The sequence below is a fragment of the Mixophyes fleayi genome, chromosome 3 (assembly GCF_038048845.1).
Source record: "Mixophyes fleayi isolate aMixFle1 chromosome 3, aMixFle1.hap1, whole genome shotgun sequence".
NCBI classification, from domain to species: Eukaryota; Metazoa; Chordata; class Amphibia; order Anura; family Limnodynastidae; genus Mixophyes; species Mixophyes fleayi.
This window is the reverse complement of record NC_134404.1, coordinates 16,461,320-16,482,822: the sequence shown is the minus strand read 5'-3', so window position 1 is coordinate 16,482,822 and position 21,503 is coordinate 16,461,320. Positions and strand designations below refer to the sequence as shown.

Here is a 21,503-nt window from a genome sequence, read left to right as displayed (position 1 = left end):
GAGAGCATTACAGCTGGGTGAATTCCATCACATTCCCTGTTTTGCTCACAGAATAAACTTGATGGTGCAGAGCTTTTAAAAAAATGACAGGGACATGCAGGAGATGCTGTCTGTAAAATATCGGGACATTTTTCGACATTCGGCAACAGCGTGTAGGAGATTGCAGCAACTACAAGAGCAGTTTAATTTGCCCTGCCGCCAACTGAAGCAAGAGGTGGTGACAAAGTGGAATTCCACCCTGTATATGCTTCTGCGGATGGAGGAACAGCGAAAAACCATCCATACTTGTGGAATGGAATCAATATAAACATGAAATATATAAATAACTAAATGTTGTAGTGCGAGTGTGTGCGTGCGCATTTTACCGCGTGATCGCGCCATGCCATGTGTAGCGTGGCATACTGAGTGCAATCGCACAATAAAACAATATTAACTAATATACTTTGCTCATCCAATTATACGACTTCGACATTAATAAAAATGAACTTCAAGTACAAAGAGGAAGTCCTTTCATGCCAATCAGTTCAAAATACTGAGACTTCTGTAACGGTGGATTCCAGCGGTGATGAATTAATAATGTGTGAGGATCATGTACACACTGATGAAAGTGAGGATGAGGCTGAGGATGATGACAACAACATCTTGTCACAGTAGAGTTCATTAACACCACTGTTACCTTAGGTGGCTTAAGGCCATTGTTACCTTGTTTTGTGGGGGCCCAAATAAACCAAGCAGTTCAGCTACAAGGAGTGGCACTTTTGTGGCTGAAGTGCTTGGTTTGTTAAAGTGTGCATGTCTTTTTTTAAGATCCAACATAAGGGTGGGTGGGAGGGCCCAAGGACAATTCCATCTTTCCTTTCAGCTAACGCTGTGTGACAATGTTACCTATATGTGCTATATATATATTGTTGTGTGCTTAGCAAAAATCTTAGACACCCATTGATGATGCAGATGAATCAGCACACAATTTTGACATCTGGTCTTATCTACCGTAAAAGTATTGACCAGAATTAGTGACACCTCTGCTGTAACTCCACCTGATCCTACTATCAACATTCAAAGAATGATGGAGGATTATTTTAAATATTTTGAATGGTATAAAGACAGCTATTTTAATAACAAAGAGCAACGTTGCTTGCAGAAGTAATGTAAGCATGGATGTCTAAATAGGCGTGTATATGCAATATCTTCCACTTGCTGCTGTTTCATCAAGTGTTTGAAATCGGCACTTTACATGAAAGGTAGCTAACTAGATTATATTTTTGTCGGAATTGGGGCTGATTTGAAGCTCACTGATGAACTGGCTCTTTTTGCTGGGAATTACAATGGCTCTTTTTAGTGCATTGTCTGGCACCATGGATTGGTGTGTGTCTGATAAAAGCACGCATACCAGGGGGGGTCAACGCTCATTGCCATGTATTAGCTGTAGAATTACCTCACTTATCCAAGAAATAGGAGCAGCGATCAAATGAACCATAACTAGTTTCATGATCCAAGGACAATTCCATCTTGCCCCACTTTTCTTTTTCTGACACTGCTGTGTGCCAATGTGTCCTAAATGTGGTAGGAACTGCCGTGTGTTTGTGTCATTGCTCTGTCGCTTACCATCCAGCCAGGTGGCTGCAGTATTTGTCCAAAAGTGCATGAAAATAATATTGTGACCTGTGAGGTCAAAACTGACTGCAAATGACTTGAAATTAGTGTTATTGAGGTTAATCATAAAGGATCAAAAAAAGAGCAAAATTATGTGATTTCAGCAATTTTGCTAAAAAAATACAGATCCAAAACCCAAACCAAAACACACGAGGGTGGATTTGCCAGAACCAAAACACAATGCTAATCCAGATCCAAAATCAAAACCAAAACCACTTCACGGGGGTCAGTGAGCATCTCTACTAGAGAGATTTAAATTAATATTCCCTGTTCAAAACTAAAATGAATTCTAATGAGTCTGGTACCATGTTTGTACTGGCTGTAATCTACCGACAATACAAGTTTTCTAATATTATAAGATATCACCGTTTCCTTCCGCTGTCTTGTGCCCTGAGCAGTAATCTAGCTGGGGACTATATATGCAGTACCTTATACCATCCTAAAATCCCAACAATCTGCTGATCCCTTTACTCCCCCACACTTCATTTAAGCAATCCCATGAAAAGTGGCAGAGAATCCTAATTGTGTCAACACAGACTGCATAATGCCCCCTACTGCAGAGAAAAATCTTGATTCATTTTGCTCTGTAGGCGACAAGTTTTGGAAAAGTAGGTACAGTGTTACATTGACCTCTTTTCTCCCTACTTTTGAGAGAGGACAGTCCCCACAATGATCTAGGAGGTATTCACCTCAAAGACAAATGGTTGATTAGCGTCAGGATGTGGCAACACAGAAGTGGTTTGGAAAGTCTTCTTTAGTTGACAAAAACCCTGTTGTGCAGGAGTTGTACACAGGAAACGGGTACCCTAATGTTTAGGGCCAAGATAAGTGAAATGCAATTATTTTAAAACCATTCTATTTGAATCTCAAATAATATTTGGAGAATCCTATAAATTGTTGCACTGTCTCTATAATTGTGGTACTTGTCCACAAGACTCCTATAGACTCCTATCGACTGGACCTAGATGGATGGATGAATCTTTACTTTTTCAGGGAAGATAATTGTGACAAAACAGGGTGTTACTAGACTGAGGACTTTTTATTCTTCACCTGTTTCTCACAGTTAAATGTATTTTTTTAATCCTTGGCCCAGTCTAAGTATATACATCAGAGCATCAGTGTATTATGTGTATTATTATTTCATGTTATTAGGTACATTTTACCCTTGCTATTACCTGCAATATTGTATGTATTAAAAATATAAAGAATATTGCCATACTGTGTGAAAATAACAGGGGCAGCAGAAGTAATTTTGCTTGTATTAGCTAATGTAATTACCATTTGTCTCAAATGGCCATTGTTATGAGGTGCAGCTTAGATTTGGTTTGTAATCAGAACAATGTCTGAGTGAGTTAACCAGATGGCAGCCAAGTTAATTATCTAGGTCAAAAGGCAATTTGAAAGGTATTTAGGTTAGAACTTCTATATGATATGCATTGTGCCTTCACAGTAATATACTGCCTGCAATAGCACTGGGAATGTATTAATATGTATCAATATAATGTTCTTGTATCAAAATGTATCACTGACTCAGATTGCGTAATGCTGCAGATACAATGAGTGAAATGTTTTATTGTTTCACGCAAGTCTGAAGTGTCATTCCCTGATGTAATATTGTAACCCTTTGTTTAGTGTATCCAGCCAAATAGGTAATTGAGTCAAGCCATTCCATTGTATAATCAAAGTAACAGAGACTGTATGTCTATCACTTAATGTGTCCACTGATAGACCCCTGCTGTAAGAGGAAGGATTGAGACATTTGACCCTACTCCCTGTGTATACAGCCAAGAATATAAGGAGAGCAGAATGCCAAGAGAGCTATTCTAGCTTGGAGGATCCTGGTGTACAATACATCAGCAAAAAGGACTCTGGGCAAGCATTGCAGTGCTGCTGGAGGAAACCCTAGCAGGACAGTGTCTGTGTGAGTCAGTATCCAACGCTGGGCGACATGGTATCTGTCTAGTTAAATGGTAGTGGTAATATTGCAGGATTATAAGACTCTGAAAGAGACTAAGCTTATGAGTTTGGAGTGATGACTGCAAGAGGCTGCTGGAGGATACATGCTAAAATTTGCCCTCTATCTTGTGATCGTCTTGTGGTGTTGCGTTGTCGTAATAAAGCCTTACTTAGGATATACTGTGGTCTACCCAAGTGAGTTGAATCCCACAGAGGGTAACTGCCATCCCAGCTATGGGTGGTATCCTCACAATAATATACCAAAGGAAATAGATATTGTCAACCTCAAATATGCAATTTTCTAGTTTTGCATTAAGTTTTGCATAATGTACCGTCTATGATCCGATAGTATTTGCGAATATATAAGAATGTCATCAAGGCAGATTACTACATACCGATTCAGACTACATAATTCTGACAATGTTGAAAGGTAGCTGGGGTGTTAGTTAATCCCACCAGCATAAGTGAGTGCCAAAGCAAATGCAGGAAGTCCTCTTCCATTCATCCCCAGGGAGTATTCAGATCAAATCATAGGCACCTCTTTAGTCTAGCTTAGTAAAAATTTTCACCATGCAATTCCTCTTAAATAACTCTGAATCTGTATCAATTTCACACTGTGATTGCATTTACAGTTATTTGGTAAGATTTGGATGAAGACTTCCATCTTTCTTGCCCAAAGAAGATGTGAGCTCCAGCTGTCAAAGTAGATGGGCAGATAAACAACTCTTTACATTATCATCAGTATTTATTTGGATGGTATTTAACTGTGGTTCCGACAAGCAATAAATTCACCTTAATGGAATTTAGGTTTCATGTAGCTAATCAGTGCAGCAGTTACAAGATTGGTGAGGGGGCATTACCGCAGCTTATTTTTTATCCAAAAAATCTTGCTATATATAATGCACCCTCTATGTTTTTGCTGCTATGAGTGATTAGGTGTTGGTGGAGATAGTGAGCTGTAGTGAAGGTTATTCATTTGTCCAACCCAATTGATTGCTAGATATGATCTGCTAGCCAGAGTATCATGAAAACTACAGGAAACTTTGGAGATTGGACCACGTCTAGACTGAGCATTTATAAATGTCTCATGGAGGTTTCTAAAAGGAGAGGTATGGCTCCAACAGACTCAGGCCCAGAAGCAGTAGGTGAGCTGCTGGTCAAGTGGAATAAACTTGATCTTTTGCATTGTATGTATTTTATGTTGTAAAATAAAGCCTCTATCAATCTAATTGCCCATAGACCCAGACTCTTCCAGGGACCTCAGATAGATAACTTCTCAAACATAACAGCAAGGAATCTGGCTGGTGGACTCAGATTGTTATTCTAGAGGTGTGAGGAATTACCTTTCCTCTGGAGAGGACATTGCTACTGTAACTGTCCTGGACTTGTGCTATATAAACAGTTTTGCTCTAATCTACAGATGCTTTCGAGAGTAGACAGTAAATCACTTAGACCATCCACCTGCATCAGTTCTGGTTCAGATTCATGTAACTTAAAACTAGTATTTAGCAAGTTTGGTCTCTTCCTTGTGAAGTACAGTGATACAATAGTCAATAGTAATGCAGTGGACCATGAATTCCTCTCAATGTCATTGGTGTAATTCTGTAATAAGCTAGAGATGACTGCTTCGGCTGTAGCTGCCCGGTAAGGATCATCGAAACCCCATCCAATACATATAGCAGTAGAATTCAGAACCACAATATCCATTCTGTGGGCAAAGTGCGAGAATATGACAAATGCAGAATGAGGTGAATATTTCACAAAACAATTTTCAAATTTAGCTCATATCTCCTGTGGAGTAAATGCAACAGCAAATACAAGTGAAATAATGGATGAGTATAACTGTATTATGTGTAAACATAACTTTCATTCCAATTTAGACTTAAATAATTGTCTCATTTGAAGATAACATGACATGAGAAGATTACATAAAGAAATTACAAACATATGGTGAAGGATCTCCTAGCCTATAACACATAGATAAAATAAATAGATTCAACTATTTAAAGTATAAAATTATAATTTAATACGATCATAATTGGCAGAATAACTTACTCAGTGTCCACCCTAATTATATCACTGTGCAGCCTAATAGTTCCAGTGTACAATATATTACCCAGGACGGGGGTTAGATGAGAGAGTTAGTCCTTATCTGTAGGATACAGTAATACAGCAGGTATAGTGGTCTCACAGGACAGCCGTGGGATGGATAAGCGTGTTAGTTCTTTTCTGTAGAATACAGTAATACAGCAGGTATAGGAGTCTCACAGGACAGCCGGGATGGATGAGAGTGTTAGTTCTTTTCTGTAGGATACAGTAATACAGCAGGTATAGGAGTCTCACAGGACAGCCGGGGATGGATGAGAGTGCTAGTCCTTATCTGTAGGATACAGGAATATAACAGGTATAGGGTATCGCAGGACAGCTGGGGGATGAATGAGAGTGCTAGTCCTTATCTGTAGGATACAGGAATACAACAGGTATAGGGTATCACAGGACAGCCGGGGAATGAATGAGAGTGCTAGTGCTTATCTGTAGGATACAGGAATACAACAGGTATAGGCGACTCACAGGACAGCTGGGGGATGGAGGAGAGTGTTAGTCCTTATCTGTAGGATACAGGAATATAACAGGTATAGGGTATCACAGGACAGCTGGGGGATGGATGAGAGTGTTAGTCCTTATCTGTAGGATACAGGAATACAGCAGGTATAGGGTATCACAGGACAGCTGGGGGATGGAGGAGAGTGTTAGTCCTTATCTGTAGGATACAGGAATACAGCAGGTATAGGGTATCACAGGACAGCTGGGGGATAAATGAGAAGTTCTTAAAAGAGCGATTACACACGCTAACACTTAATGGAAGTACGTAAGTGATATACTTGACATGGGGTCTTTTTTACCTTCATATACTCTTTTACACACTCACAAGCTGGCAGGTGATCATCTATCCTCTTGTCCCAAATGATTATTTAAACTATTACAAGGATCTGTTCAGTTTATGATCCTACTTTTTACATGAAGTGGTCTCTTCCCTTTCTCCACCATGTATCAAATAAGTCTGGGCTGAGAGTTTTAATCTTTAAATCTTATTCCCACACTTAGTTTCAGGACATTGTCCCCGGTGCCTCGTGCCACCTCCGTGCCAAAGTCAGCAGCAAGGGTTGTAAACTCAAATTTGGGGCTGCAATCCTACACTGCTGCATCCAGAGCTCTGGTTCTCAGCTCAATAGAATTCCATCCCTAGAACCGTTTTTGGTACTTTCACAACAAGCTTTTGTAGCCCAAACCTCTGCTGGATCCGTCTTTACTCTCGCTCCCTGCCTGGAGCTTGCTGTGTGAAGTCTCTCAGATACCCTCATTACCTTCACTCAGTGACAGGATGCTGCAGCCTCCAAACATCGTTCAGAAACTGACCTTCACATACTAATTACTGATGTTATACAGAAACTCATCTATCAGCTCAACTCTATTTTTGAGCAGAGCTGTGTTGTGTGTCATAGCTAAATTTTAAAGATGGTGCCACTCTGCTCCAAAAAAATGTTACCATGTGTTGTCATGTCGTGTTTCAGAGGATCTTACTCCCTGCTTAAAGGAACGTGAGCGTGCAAAGAAAAAACCCCTAATAGGAGCTTATGTACCTCAGTGTGATAAAGATGGCAGCTACAGGCCACTGCAGTGTCATGGCAGCACGGGTATGTGTTGGTGCGTCAACAGAGAGGGTAAAGAGATTGCTGGTACGAGAACCTCACCACGCCAAGGCCCCCCAAAATGCAGAGCTACAGGTAAGACTTTGTCATATAATATATAAATGCATCATCCCACAATACACTGTGTGCTGAAGATGTATTATTATTATTATTATTAATATTATTGTTAATATTTTTATTATTATGACAAATAGTGTTTAGTTATGGCTATCTTTAATTTACACCGTGATTACTCTGGCTCTTATTACATATAGGAGATCATCATAGATCTGCAGCAGAGACTTGTACATCTCCTGTTCCCACAGAATCTAAACACTATCACCATATAGAAGGTCACCTCCAATCATAAACAGACACTGCTACATCCATCTGATAGATTAGAGGGTCAGCTCTGTAGGACACAAAAAGTCAGCAGATAATAGGAATCGTTCTGAATTTTTAACAAAAAGAAAAAACAAAAAGATTGCGCCAATAGAATGAAGCCCATTTTCACTCACAGCAAAAACACCAAACGAGAGGTAGAGTATAGTCGCTTCCTGACATCTGTTCATCATAATAAACTGACAAAATAACAATTCCCGCAGATACTTCACAGACAGCGGTATCCGTAGTATATGAAGTTGTTCTCCTCCACATGTAATTGTACTTACCAGATGGATGATAAAAACAGGCTTTTCATCAATCCCTCTTACAGGCCCAGCTGGACAAATGATTCCACTACACTTTTTTACAGGTGCACTCTTTTCTCCTACGATATTTCCCAAATAGTAATAATCAAATGCAAAACCAAAAATACATTCCACAAATTCTCTGTGATGAAAGGTCCGTTTCAGATGGTAGAAGGTATAGAACATGATGCTGCCATTTTCAGGCTTTACACGAACCGCAATCACAGTTCCTGGAAAAAGATTCCGCTTTTTCTTCACTTCATACCCCTAGTGTTCCATCATGTTTTGAAATTTTTTGTAGCCCTTTCCACAGCTAGCAGCAGATTGATATGAAGAGTGGTTTTTATTGCTGAAATGTAGTTCTTAAAATAGCTGATACACGTCACAGTGAGGCAGTGCTGATAAACCCAGGTGGATCATAAGAATGTGCACCCTTTACTTGGGGCTCAACTGCCTTTTTTTATACAATTTTTGTATAGGGGTATACAGGTTGTCAGGGGTAATCCAGCTCCTTACTCCTTTAACCAATCAAATATCTGCCCTGTGAACTATTTCTCTCATTGGTGCTGTTGGTCTCATCCCCCTCTCTACCCTGGTGCCACTAAGTTGGAGGCCACCTGATCCCCACTTGACCACGAGGTTAAGATGAAACATTTATATCATACTTACCAACTTTCTGTTGGTGAAATCCGGGAGCCTGCAGAGGAGGTGGGCGTGACGGGGGGGGGGGGGGCTCCAAGTGACGTCATTTTGGACCTGCCCCCATGACGTGATGACGCAAAATGCGTCATTTGACAGCGGGGGGCGGGGCCAAACGCCGCGATTCACCGGGAATCGCGGCGTTTGGGACTTAATTCTGCCCACTTCACTAGGAAGTGGGCAGAATTATCCAGATGCGGGGGATTGCCACACTCGCCCGGGAGACTCTCGCAAAATGCGGGAGTCTCCCGGATATTTCGGGAGAGTTGGCAAGTCTGATTTATATTATGTAAATACATTTTTATTTTTTTATCAAACACATTTAGAATACATCTTTATATTAGGCGCACAGCACCGGGATTTATACCATTCGGTGCCCCAGCGCCAGACATTACCCATTTTAATATTTTATTTTACAAGTGAAATGATTTTTTTCTGCTAAATGCAGCTCAGGTGCTCGCTCTGCCCCTTTAAGACTTTGATTCTGCATTGAGATGTCTCCTGGCTGTATAAAACCACTCAGCCCCATTTGATGTTTCTGGCCTTGGAGAATGTCTCCCCTTAGTCATGTCCATATTTCCTCTATCACTGCTCCTTCCTGCCACAGGTCTCTCAGCGACAGGTATACAGGTCTGTGGTGTCTTGCGGGCTGTAATCACCATCACTCCTCTCCCACGTGGTCAGGATCTCCAGATTGCAGCCTGGATCCTGGGTGTGTTGTAGCTACAGCTTTACCTGCACTTTGCTTCACTGGCAACAAGGGCTTCTCTGGAGATTGCAGCTTAGTGGGATCCAATGACACAGGCTTTGTCATTTTGTTATGTTCCTAAGATCACCTCCATCTCACTGGGATCGAGAGCGACCTGGGCGCACCATGTTGGTGTTGCAGGTTTTGTTTTTTAGTCTGTCTTTCCATGGATGCTCTTCTCTGTCTCTGAGGGTGCAAACCAGGTGAATTCGATGCACAATGTTTGCCCTCCTGTGCTCTCTGCAGTTTTTGTTGTGTACTTTCTATTTTTCCCTGTATTTGTTGCATTTCTTCTTGAGGCTGCTGCATTCCATTTGTTTGAATCTGTTGTATTTGCTGTTACATTTGTTTGCAGCTAGTTTGACTTTTCAAACCATTGTTTAGTAACTGCACTTACGTCTGTGTCATATTCACTTTCTTTCCGTCATCTTTTTCTTTTTCCACAATCACTGCACTTGCTCTGGTGACATTTATCACATTATCTGGCTGAGAAATATCTGAAAGATCTGCTGTTTGGGCCTGGGAGTTGTCTCCTGGAGTTTCCCCGCCCAGGGTAGCCCAGCCCTGGACTTGCACCAGACATCAGACAAGCACCACCAAACTTCCTATCAGGAGTTACAGGGAGGGGCTACACAATGAAGGCAGTAGGAGAAGTGGCGGTATGGAATACCCCGTATACCTCCCACTTCCACCTCTGAACATGCGTATAATGAGACTGAACTAGTCAAGTCTTTTATTCATCTATAAAATAATAAACCCACATAAAAGGCACATACTACTTTCATGGTGGAAGCATTGTGTCCCTGAGCATTTTGTCAGAACTTGTTACATTTACAAATATACCAAGCATTAAATAAGAACATTGCTTGGCCTTTCCAGACCATTTACAACTGACTGAATGTTTATTATCTGAGATAGCTCTGCCCCATGATCAGGGTCTCCCTCGTACCCATGCTGAGTTTTGTAATACATTGACAATGTAATTTTCACCAAACAATTGGTCTTTCCAATATGCATTGTACACCAATAAATAATAGAAAAGATATCAGAACACCCTTCCAAAAAAAATCATTTCTAAATACACCCCAGCCTGCTCCCTCATATGCACATGTCTGTATGCAAAACCAACTAAAGTATGTTTGAACTCTGCAATTGATTAGTTTATGTTAATCCTTCCTATGTCTATAGCTTTGGGGTTTTTTTTATCTTTAAGCCAAAACCTTTAAGCCAAACTTTTCATGACTAGATTGCTTGAATTATAACACCCTACTTCAAACCTATTTTCCTTCACCAAAACTCTCTGTGTATTGAGCCTTTGTTTAAAAGTGTTCCCCATAAGGCCTCTGACAAACTCTCTATGTTGCCCATCACATATAACAGTGCTGAATAATCCATAGAGCCAGCAATCAATTAATCTGCAAAAGAAAAATATTAGATGATGAGATGAGGCCAATCATAAATGCTAAATCTTTTAGATTCACCCATCGCTATGCTTTTAATATTGTCTGATCACCTGATAAAATTACTCTGTTACTTTTAGGGATGTGCACCGGCGACTTTTGAGGTCTCGTGTTTTGTGTTTTGGATCCGGATTTTCGTTATTTTTGAGGTTCGGATTTGTCTCGCAAAACACTTGACGAAAGGTCTCGGTTCGGATTTAAGGTATTGGATTCGGATTTTTTTTGAAAAAAACATAAAAAGTTTAAAAATCAAGTTTTTGGGCTTATTTTCACTCCTAGGCTATTATTAACCTCAATAACATTCAATAACAAGCATTTCCACTAATTTACAGTGTATTCTGAACACCTCACAATATAGTTATTAGTCCAAAACGTTGCAACAAGGTATCTTTCTGGACTGCGTAGAGGAGTGGGTCACCACAATATATATTAAAAACCCTGAACTTTTATGATTCGCACCAATAATTGTACCTGGACTGCGTAGAGGAGTGGGTCACCACAATATATTAAAAACCCTGAACTTTTATGAATCGCACCAATAAATGTACCTGGACTGCGTAGAGGAGTGGGTCACCACAATATATATAATAAGAAAACCATCAACTGGTTTGATTCGCACCAATAAATGTACCTGGACTGCGTAGAGGAGTGGGTCACCACAATATATTAAAAACCCTGAACTTTTATGAATCGCACCAATAAATGTACCTGGACTGCGTAGAGGAGTGGGTCACCACAATATATATAATAAGAAAACCATCAACTTGTTTGATTCGCACCAATAAATGTACCTGGACTGCGTAGAGGAGTGGGTCACCACAATATCTTAAAAACCCTGAACTTTTATGAATCGCACCAATAAATGTACCTGGACTGCGTAGAGGAGTGGGTCACCACAATATATATAATAAGAAAACCATCAACTTGTTTGATTCGCACCAATAAATGTACCTGGACTGCGTAGAGGAGTGGGTCACCACAATATATTAAAAACCCTGAACTTTTATGAATCGCACCAATAAATGTACCTGGACTGCGTAGAGGAGTGGGTCACCACAATATATATAATAAGAAAACCATCAACTGGTTTGATTCGCACCAATAAATGTACCTGGACTGCGTAGAGGAGTGGGTCACCACAATATATTAAAAACCCTGAACTTTTATGAATCGCACCAATAAATGTACCTGGACTGCGTAGAGGAGTGGGTCACCACAATATATATAATAAGAAAACCATCAACTTGTTTGATTCGCACCAATAAATGTACCTGGACTGCGTAGAGGAGTGGGTCACCACAATATCTTAAAAACCCTGAACTTTTATGAATCGCACCAATAAATGTACCTGGACTGCGTAGAGGAGTGGGTCACCACAATATATATAATAAGAAAACCATCAACTTGTTTGATTCGCACCAATAAATGTACCTGGACTGCGTAGAGGAGTGGGTCACCACAATATATTAAAAACCCTGAACTTTTATGAATCGCACCAATAAATGTACCTGGACTGCGTAGAGGAGTGGGTCACCACAATATCTTAAAAACCCTGAACTTTTATGAATCGCACCAATAAATGTACCTGGACTGCGTAGAGGAGTGGGTCACCACAATATATATAATAAGAAAACCATCAACTTGTTTGATTCGCACCAATAAATGTACCTGGACTGCGTAGAGGAGTGGGTCACCACAATATATATAATAAGAAAACCATCAACTTGTTTGATTCGCACCAATAAATGTACCTGGACTGCGTAGAGGAGTGGGCACTGGGCACCACAATAAAATATATAAAAAACCTTCAACAGGTCTGCATTACACTACACATACGGCTGCTCCTCCATCCTCTCCATCATATACATGTTGGAGTTTTAGCATGTGACAACCTCTTGTTTTTGATAATGTCAGTGCATTTTGAATATTTTTCAATTTGCCCCACACCACTGAATGTACTTTATCTATGATACGCATCTATCTATCTTGACTGCGTAGTGTGGTGGCCCCGGTACACAATTTGGTACCGGGGCCACAATAAAATAAATACACCCTCCACGTGTCAGAATTCCACCAAACAAGTATCTGGACTGCGTAGTGGGGTGGCCCCGGTACCCAACTTGATACCGGGGCCACAATAAAATAAATACACCCTCCACGTGTCAGAATTCCACCAAACAAGTATCTGGACTGCGTAGTGGGGTGGCCCCGGTACCCAACTTGATACCGGGGCCACAATAAAATAAATACACCCTCCACGTGTCAGAATTCCACCAAACAAGTATCTGGACTGCGTAGTGGGGTGGCCCCGGTACCCAACTTGATACCGGGGCCACAATAAAATAAATACACCCTCCACGTGTCAGAATTCCACCAAACAAGTATCTGGACTGCGTAGTGGGGTGGCCCCGGTACCCAACTTGATACCGGGGCCACAATAAAATAAATACACCCTCCACGTGTCAGAATTCCACCAAACAAGTATCTGGACTGCGTAGTGGGGTGGCCCCGGTACCCAACTTGATACCGGGGCCACAATAAAATAAATACACCCTCCACGTGTCAGAATTCCACCAAACAAGTATCTGGACTGCGTAGTGGGGTGGCCCCGGTACCCAACTTGATACCGGGGCCACAATACCTCCTCCAAACATGCTACAGACAATTCGTCATTGAGATCCCATTAAGTATGTTAAAGACAGACAGGGTCCAAGTGTTATTAGTTGACTTTGTAAAGAAAAAAACTGTCCCTGTTGCACATAGTCGTGCAATGAAGACTTACTTTTTCATTTAAAGGCACGATCTTTCAAGTGTAGTGTTTGTAAGTCTAAGTCATATTATACTTTTGGTAAAATTGGTTTTTTTGGTTCCTCTTTATGTTAATTAATTAGTAATAGAATTAAAGTAGGAAATAGAATTAAATAGAATTAAAGTAGGAAATAGAGTGGTATAGAGTTGTAGTGTGGTATAGATAGAGTGGTCCACACAATATAATAATAAAACCCTCAACTGGTCTGAATTCCACCAAACAAGTATCTTGACTGCGTAGTGTGGTGGCCCCGGTACACAATTTGGTACCGAGGCCACAATATAATTAAAAAACCCTCCACGTGTCGGAATTCCACCAAACAAGTATCTGGACTGCATAGTGGGGTGGCCCCGGTACCCAATTTGATACCGGGGCCACAATACCTCCTCAAAACATGCTCCAGACAATTCGTCATTGACAGACCCCAGACAGACAGGGTCGTAGTGTTATTGTTTGACTTTGTAAACCCAAAAAAATGTCCCTGTTGCACTTGCACATAGTCGTGCAATCAAGACTGACTTTTTCATTTAAAGGCACGATCTTTCAAGTGTAGTGTTTGTAAGTCTAAGTCATATTATACTTTTGGTAAAATTGGTTTTTTTGGTTCCTCTTTATGGTAATTAATTAGTAATAGAATTAAAGTAGGAAATAGAATTAAATAGAATTAAAGTAGGAAATAGAGTGGTATAGAGTTGTAGTGTGGTATAGATAGAGTGGTCCACACAATATAATAATAAAACCCTCAACTGGTCTGAATTCCACCAAACAAGTATCTTGACTGCGTAGTGTGGTGGCCCCGGTACACAATTTGGTACCGAGGCCACAATATAATTAAAAAACCCTCCACGTGTCGGAATTCCACCAAACAAGTATCTGGACTGCATAGTGGGGTGGCCCCGGTACCCAATTTGATACCGGGGCCACAATACCTCCTCAAAACATGCTCCAGACAATTCGTCATTGACAGACCCCAGACAGACAGGGTCGTAGTGTTATTGTTTGACTTTGTAAACCCAAAAAAATGTCCCTGTTGCACTTGCACATAGTCGTGCAATCAAGACTGACTTTTTCATTTAAAGGCACGATCTTTCAAGTGTAGTGTTTGTAAGTCTAAGTCATATTATACTTTTGGTAAAATTGGTTTTTTTGGTTCCTCTTTATGGTAATTAATTAGTAATAGAATTAAAGTAGGAAATAGAATTAAATAGAATTAAAGTAGGAAATAGAGTGGTATAGAGTTGTAGTGTGGTATAGATAGAGTGGTCCACACAATATAATAATAAAACCCTCAACTGGTCTGAATTCCACCAAACAAGTATCTTGACTGCGTAGTGTGGTGGCCCCGGTACACAATTTGGTACCGAGGCCACAATATAATTAAAAAACCCTCCACGTGTCGGAATTCCACCAAACAAGTATCTGGACTGCATAGTGGGGTGGCCCCGGTACCCAATTTGATACCGGGGCCACAATACCTCCTCAAAACATGCTCCAGACAATTCGTCATTGACAGACCCCAGACAGACAGGGTCGTAGTGTTACTGTTTGACTTTGTAAACCCAAAAAAATGTCCCTGTTGCACTTGCACATAGTCGTGCAATCAAGACTGACTTTTTCATTTAAAGGCACGATCTTTCAAGTGTCAGAAAGAGAGAGAAGACACAGGAGAGGAGAGTTGTAGCTGGGGACCTGGGGTGGAAGCTCCCAGGCTCCCCCAGCATTGCCTGGAAGTCTGAGCGTGGTGACTGAGCCAGGGCAAGGAATGTGTGCCCTGGATGAGGGGGAGAACTCCATGCCACTATAGTGAACCCAAGAGAGAGGGGGACACTGCACATGGAAGAGGCCCTGGAGTGAGGGCTGCTACAAGAGGCATGGTAGCTGTAGTGTCAGATCCTGAGGCTGAGAGTACACAGAGTGACGTGTCAGAGCACAGGAGACATTATCCCCGCAGAGGAGGGATGAGCTGCAGTTGAGAGGTCTGCTGTTGAAATAGGACATGCACACTTTAACAAACCAATCATTTCAGCGACAGGGCCTACCAAACAACTTTGACTGAAATGATTGGTTTGTTTGGGCCCCCACACCAAAAAAGCTATTCATCTCTCCCTGTACAGACTAAACAGGCTCTACTGAGGCAAGATGTCGTCCTCATCCTCAACCTCTGATTCCTCTCCCCCTACAGTGTCTACTTCCTCCTCATCACACATTATCAATTCGTCCCCGCTGGACTCCACAACCACAGGTCCCTCTGTAGTATCTGGAGGGCAGTGCTGTACTTCATTGAGGAATTGATTATTCATTTTTATAAACATCATTTTTTCAACGTTGTGAGGAAGCAACCTCCTTCGCCGCTCACTGACCAGGTTCCCCGCTGCACTAAAAACTCTTTCCGAGTACACACTGGAGGGGGGACAACTCAGGTAAAATAGAGCCAGTTTGTACAGGGGCTTCCAAACTGCCTTTTTTTCCTGCCAGTAACAATATGGACTGTCTGACATGTCTACTTGGATGGTGTCAGCAAAGTAATCATCCACAATTTTTTCTATTGTGACAGCATCCAATGCAGCGAGAGTAGACATGTCTGCAATGGTTGGCAGGTCCTTCAGTCCGGACCAGATGTTATCAGCATCCCCGCCAGTGCCTCTTTTGGGAAAACTGAGCTTTTTCCTCGCAGCCATAGATGTGGAAGAAAATGAGGGTGGAGCTGTTGGCATGTCACGGTCCTCTTCAGAGGACAATCTCCTGACCAGCAGGTCTTTGCACCGCTGTAGATTTGTGTCCGCCGGAAACAGAGACACAACATACGCTTTAAACCGAGGATCGAGCACGGTGGCCAGAATGTATTCCTCTGACTTTAAAAGAGTGACCACCCTCGGATCCTGGCAAAGCGTACGAAGGGCTACATCCACAAGAGCTACATGCTTGCTGTAATCGCAATGGCTTACCAGCTCCTCCCTCACTTTCTCCAGCTGCTTCTGCAACAGCCTGATCAGGGGAATGACCTGACTCAAGCTGGCAGTGTCGGAACTGACTTCTCGTGTGGCAAGTTCAAATGGCTGCAGAACCTTGCACAACACGGAAATCAGTCTCCACTGCGCTTGACTCAGGCGCATCCCCACTCCTTTGCCTATGTCGTAGGTGGCTGTGTAGGCCTGAATGGCCTTTTGCTGCTCCTCCATCCTCTGCAGCATATAGAGGGTGGAGTTCCAGCGCGTCACAACCTCTTGTTTGAGGTGATGGCAGGGCAGGTTCAAGCTTTTCTGATGTGCCTCTAGTCTGCGGTAGGCACTGGCTGAATGCCGAAAGTGTCCAGCAATTTTGCGGGCCACCGCAAGCATCTCCTGCACACCCCTGTCACTCTTGAGGTAATGCTGCACCACCAAATTAATGGTGTGGGCAAAACATGGGACGTGCTGGAAATTGCCCATATTTAATGCCCGCACAATGTTACTGGCATTGTCTGACACCACAAATCCCCATGAGAGTCTAAGTGGGGTAAGCCACTGGGAGATAATTTCCCTCATTTTCTCTAATATGTTGGCAGCGTTGTGCCTCTTATTAAAGCCTGTAATGCACAATGTTGCCTGCCTTTGCATGAGCAGCCATTTTGTAGATGCTGCTACTGATGCAGCTGTTGCTGTTGCTGCGGAAGGGGATGCATCTACCCAGTGGGCTGTCACAGTCATATAGTCCTTCGTTTGCCCAGAACCACTTGTCCACATGTCCGTGGTTAAGTGGACAGTGGGTACAACCGCATTTTTAAGAGCACTGAGGACACTTGATCGTACTTCTCTGTACATTTTTGGTATCGCCTGCCTAGTGAAGTGGAATCTCGAGGGGATTTGGTACCGGGGACACAATACCTCCATCAACCCTCTAAATCCCACTCCACTGATGGCGGACACCGGGCGCACGTCTAACACCAACATTGCAGTTACAGCCGCAGTTATACGCTTTGCAATAGGGTGACTACTATCGTATTTGGTGGTCATGGCAAACGACTGTTGGACGGTCAATTGTTTGGTGAAAGACTTAGCGGTCTTACGACTTCCCCTCTGGGAAGATGACCGACTAACAGCAGCAACAGCAGCAGTGGCAGTAGTAGGCGTACCGCTGCAGGATTCCTCGGATGAATCCCGTATTGAGGAGGACTCAGTCTGGCTGGTGACTTGGGCTGCAGGACTGAATCTGATGGAGATTGTGGAGGAAGTTGACGAGGAGGGTGTTGCTGGTGTGTATCCAACTGGACCACGGGATTTAGGTGTCCCTGTACCGATGAGGGTCCTAGCCCCAGTTCCTGAACTAACCACTGAACTATGAAGGTTATTCAGGTGACGTATAAGGGAGGATGTTCCTAGGTGGGCAAGATCCTTACCCCTGCTTATTTGAGCTTTACATAAGCTACATATTGCCATACATTGGTTGTCTGGATTTGGATAAAAATAACTCCAGACCGAAGAGGTGCATTTTTTGGTCTTCTGACCAGGCATGACGATGGGCTTTTTCATCCCATGGACATCAGCTGTTTCCCCCCCTGGTGCCTCATTTACAATAACCACATCACCATCCTCATCATCAAGTTCCTCCACAGCGCCAGCTACATCATCAATAGCCTCCTCCCGAGCCACCTCTTCCCGTACAGTGATGGGAAGGTCAGGCTTGACAACCACCAACACGCTTGGACTCGCCTTGGGGATTTGTGATAATTTCTCTTTAGAAGGCAGAGTTGTTTGCTGTTTTGTTGCTGACAGCATAACTCTCTTCAATTTTTTGTAGGGGGGGGGAGGAGGAGGAGGGCTAAGATCCGTGGGTGAAGCTGAACCACTAGTCATGAACACGGGCCAGGGCCTAAGCCGTTCCTTGCCACTCCGTGTCGTAAATGGCATATTGGCAACTTTACGTTTCTCCTCAGATGATTTTAAGTTTCTCTTTTTGCTACTTTTTCTTAACTTGGGCTTTTTGGATTTTACATGCCCGGTACTACGAGATTGGGCATCGGGCTTGGAAGACGACGTTGATGGCATTTCATCGTCTATGTCATGACTAGTGGCAGCAGCTTCAGCATTAGGAGGAAGTGGGTCTTGATCTTTCCCTACTTTATCCTCCAAATTTTTGGTCTCCATTATATGTAGCACAAGATACTGCAGAATGTGTGAACTTGGTAATATTGCAGTACCAATGGACTTATAATGCTGGATTGGTTTTGCAAATTTGGTTATAATTATTATATATATTTTTTTTTTTTTAAATTTTTTATTTTTTTTTACTTTTTTTTTATTTTTTACAAACTTGGGAATAATGGGGAAATAACTATGCCCTTAGAAGCACAGAGCACAGGACACAGCACCACTGGACTGAACAGGACACGGCACAGGACCCAGCAGCACTACGGAACTCAGCAGGACAGAGCACAGGACACAGCACCACTGGACTGATACTGCAGAATGTGTAAACTTTGTAATATTGCAGTACCACTGGACTTTTACTGCTGAATGTGTGAACTTGGTAATATTGCAGTACCAATGGACTTATAATGCTGGATTGGTTTTGCAAATTTGGTTATAATTATTATATATATTTTTTTTTTTTTTAATTTTTTATTTTTTTTTACTTTTTTTTTATTTTTTACAAACTTGGGAATAATGGGGAAATAACTATGCCCTTAGAAGCACAGAGCACAGGACACAGCACCACTGGACTGAACAGGACACGGCACAGGACCCAGCAGCACTACGGAACTCAGCAGGACAGAGCACAGGACACAGCACCACTGGACTGATACTGCAGAATGTGTAAACTTTGTAATATTGCAGTACCACTGGACTTTTACTGCTGAATGTGTGAACTTGGTAATATTGCAGTACCAATGGACTTATAATGCTGGATTGGTTTTGCAAATTTGGTTATAATTATTATATATTTTTTTTTTTTTTTAATTTTTTTATTTTTTTTTACTTTTTTTTTATTTTTTACAAACTTGGGAATAATGGGGAAATAACTATGCCCTTAGAAGCACAGAGCACAGGACACAGCACCACTGGACTGAACAGGACACGGCACAGGACCCAGCAGCACTACGGAACTCAGCAGGACAGAGCACAGGACACAGCACCACTGGACTGATACTGCAGAATGTGTAAACTTTGTAATATTGCAGTACCACTGGACTTTTACTGCTGAATGTGTGAACTTGGTAATATTGCAGTACCAATGGGCTTATACTGCAGGATTGGTTGTGAAAATTTTGTGGTAATTAAAAAATATTAAAGTAGTTTTTGGTATTTTATAAAAAAAACTTTTTTTTATTTTTTTAAACACAGGGGAATATTGGGGAAATAACTATGCCCTTAGAAGCACAGAGCACAGGACACAGCACCACTGGACTGAACAGGACACAGCACAGGACCCAGCAGCACCACTGACCTCAGAAGGACAGAGCACAGCACACAGCACCACTGGACTGATACTGCAGAACACAGCACAGCACAGCACAGCACAGCACTAAACAGCACAGCACTAAACAGCACAGAACTAAACAGCACAGAACTAAACAGCACAGAGGACCACCTAACACACCCTCCCTCTACCCTGATCAATGCCCGAGTGAAGATGGCGGCGACTAGCGGGGAATTTATAGGATCCGAGTATCGCGAGATCCGACAACGGGATTATGAGTCAGAGCCTCAGTTTCACTTTTGAATTTGGCGCCAATACCCGGATCTGTCTCGGATCCGACTCGGATCCGCAACGTTCGGGTGGGCTCGGATTTCAGAAATCCGAGCGCGCTCATCCCTAGTTACTTTTGAAACCAGAAGGTGCTTCCACTTACTTGATACCAATTCCGATATCTTGAATTCAAAGTGACTTCAAACAACGAATGGGACAAATTCACTGTAACTGTACGTTTTTATACCCACAAATCCCAATGTAATAAAACCACTCACAGACATAAAACTTTCGCCTGTAATGAGGACAGACTTGATGTTCCTTTAATATCATTACTTATTTGAGATTTATATGAAGTTTAATTAAAGAGGTAATCCATCTGGTCTGCAATCACACAAATGGTTATGGAGAGTATTTACTTCGCTTACTTAATTTTCCATGTATCTGCACAGCACAGAAATATCCTAGACATTTATTCTTTTAACTACTTCTTATGTCAATAAATAAATTACAGAAATACATTATTGCTGTAATAGGAGTTATAGTAGGTGGGATATATTTGTAATGATGTGCTTAATGATGCTTCACATATACTGTCTAATGCTGTATGTTCATTGTCTCTCCCATACACAGCTTGATGATCTATCTGCAAGGAACCCAGGAGGCCACGTCGTTAATTCTTTATGGCCGGAGAGTTGCTACAGATCATCCAGCAGCTTATGTACCTTGTAAACAACAATTAAAAGAGCAATTTAATGTATACAGCTGTTGCTTTGCATTTTCTCTTATTAAACTACTAAACTTTCTAATTGAACTACTAAACTTTCTCTTATTAAGTAACTGATTCAAGAGTTTTGAATAACTGGAATTCACATTAGAGTCAAAACATATTAATTATTAAACCTCTTCGTTGCCATTGTCCCCTTTCTTTATCCCAAATGCGCCCCTCCAAATGCAGTAGGAGGGGAATGCTGCCACCACTAGGCTCCTTCAACGGCATCTAGAGCCACTTCCTTCTGGGTAACTGTCGCTGCTAGTGCACCCCTTTGCTGGGCACCTGGGCTGGTACACCTGACCTCTTCCTTTAGATCTGGGTTGCTGTGGATGGTTCCCCATGGCCTTTCACACTGGCCA

The 21,503-nt window shown here is 42.0% G+C and overlaps 1 protein-coding gene across 1 annotated transcript in view; it reads left to right on the top strand.

The window, feature by feature from the left end:
• Nucleotides 1–7,668, top strand: part of LOC142143079 (equistatin-like) — a 50,790-nt gene extending 43,122 nt beyond the window's left edge. The window contains exons 6-7 of the mRNA XM_075200794.1: nucleotides 7,182–7,394; nucleotides 7,574–7,668. Coding sequence (XP_075056895.1) covers nucleotides 7,182–7,394; nucleotides 7,574–7,668 — 308 coding nt within the window. The remainder of the gene's footprint in view (nucleotides 1–7,181; nucleotides 7,395–7,573) is intronic.
• The last annotated feature ends 13,835 nt before the right edge of the window (nucleotides 7,669–21,503 follow it).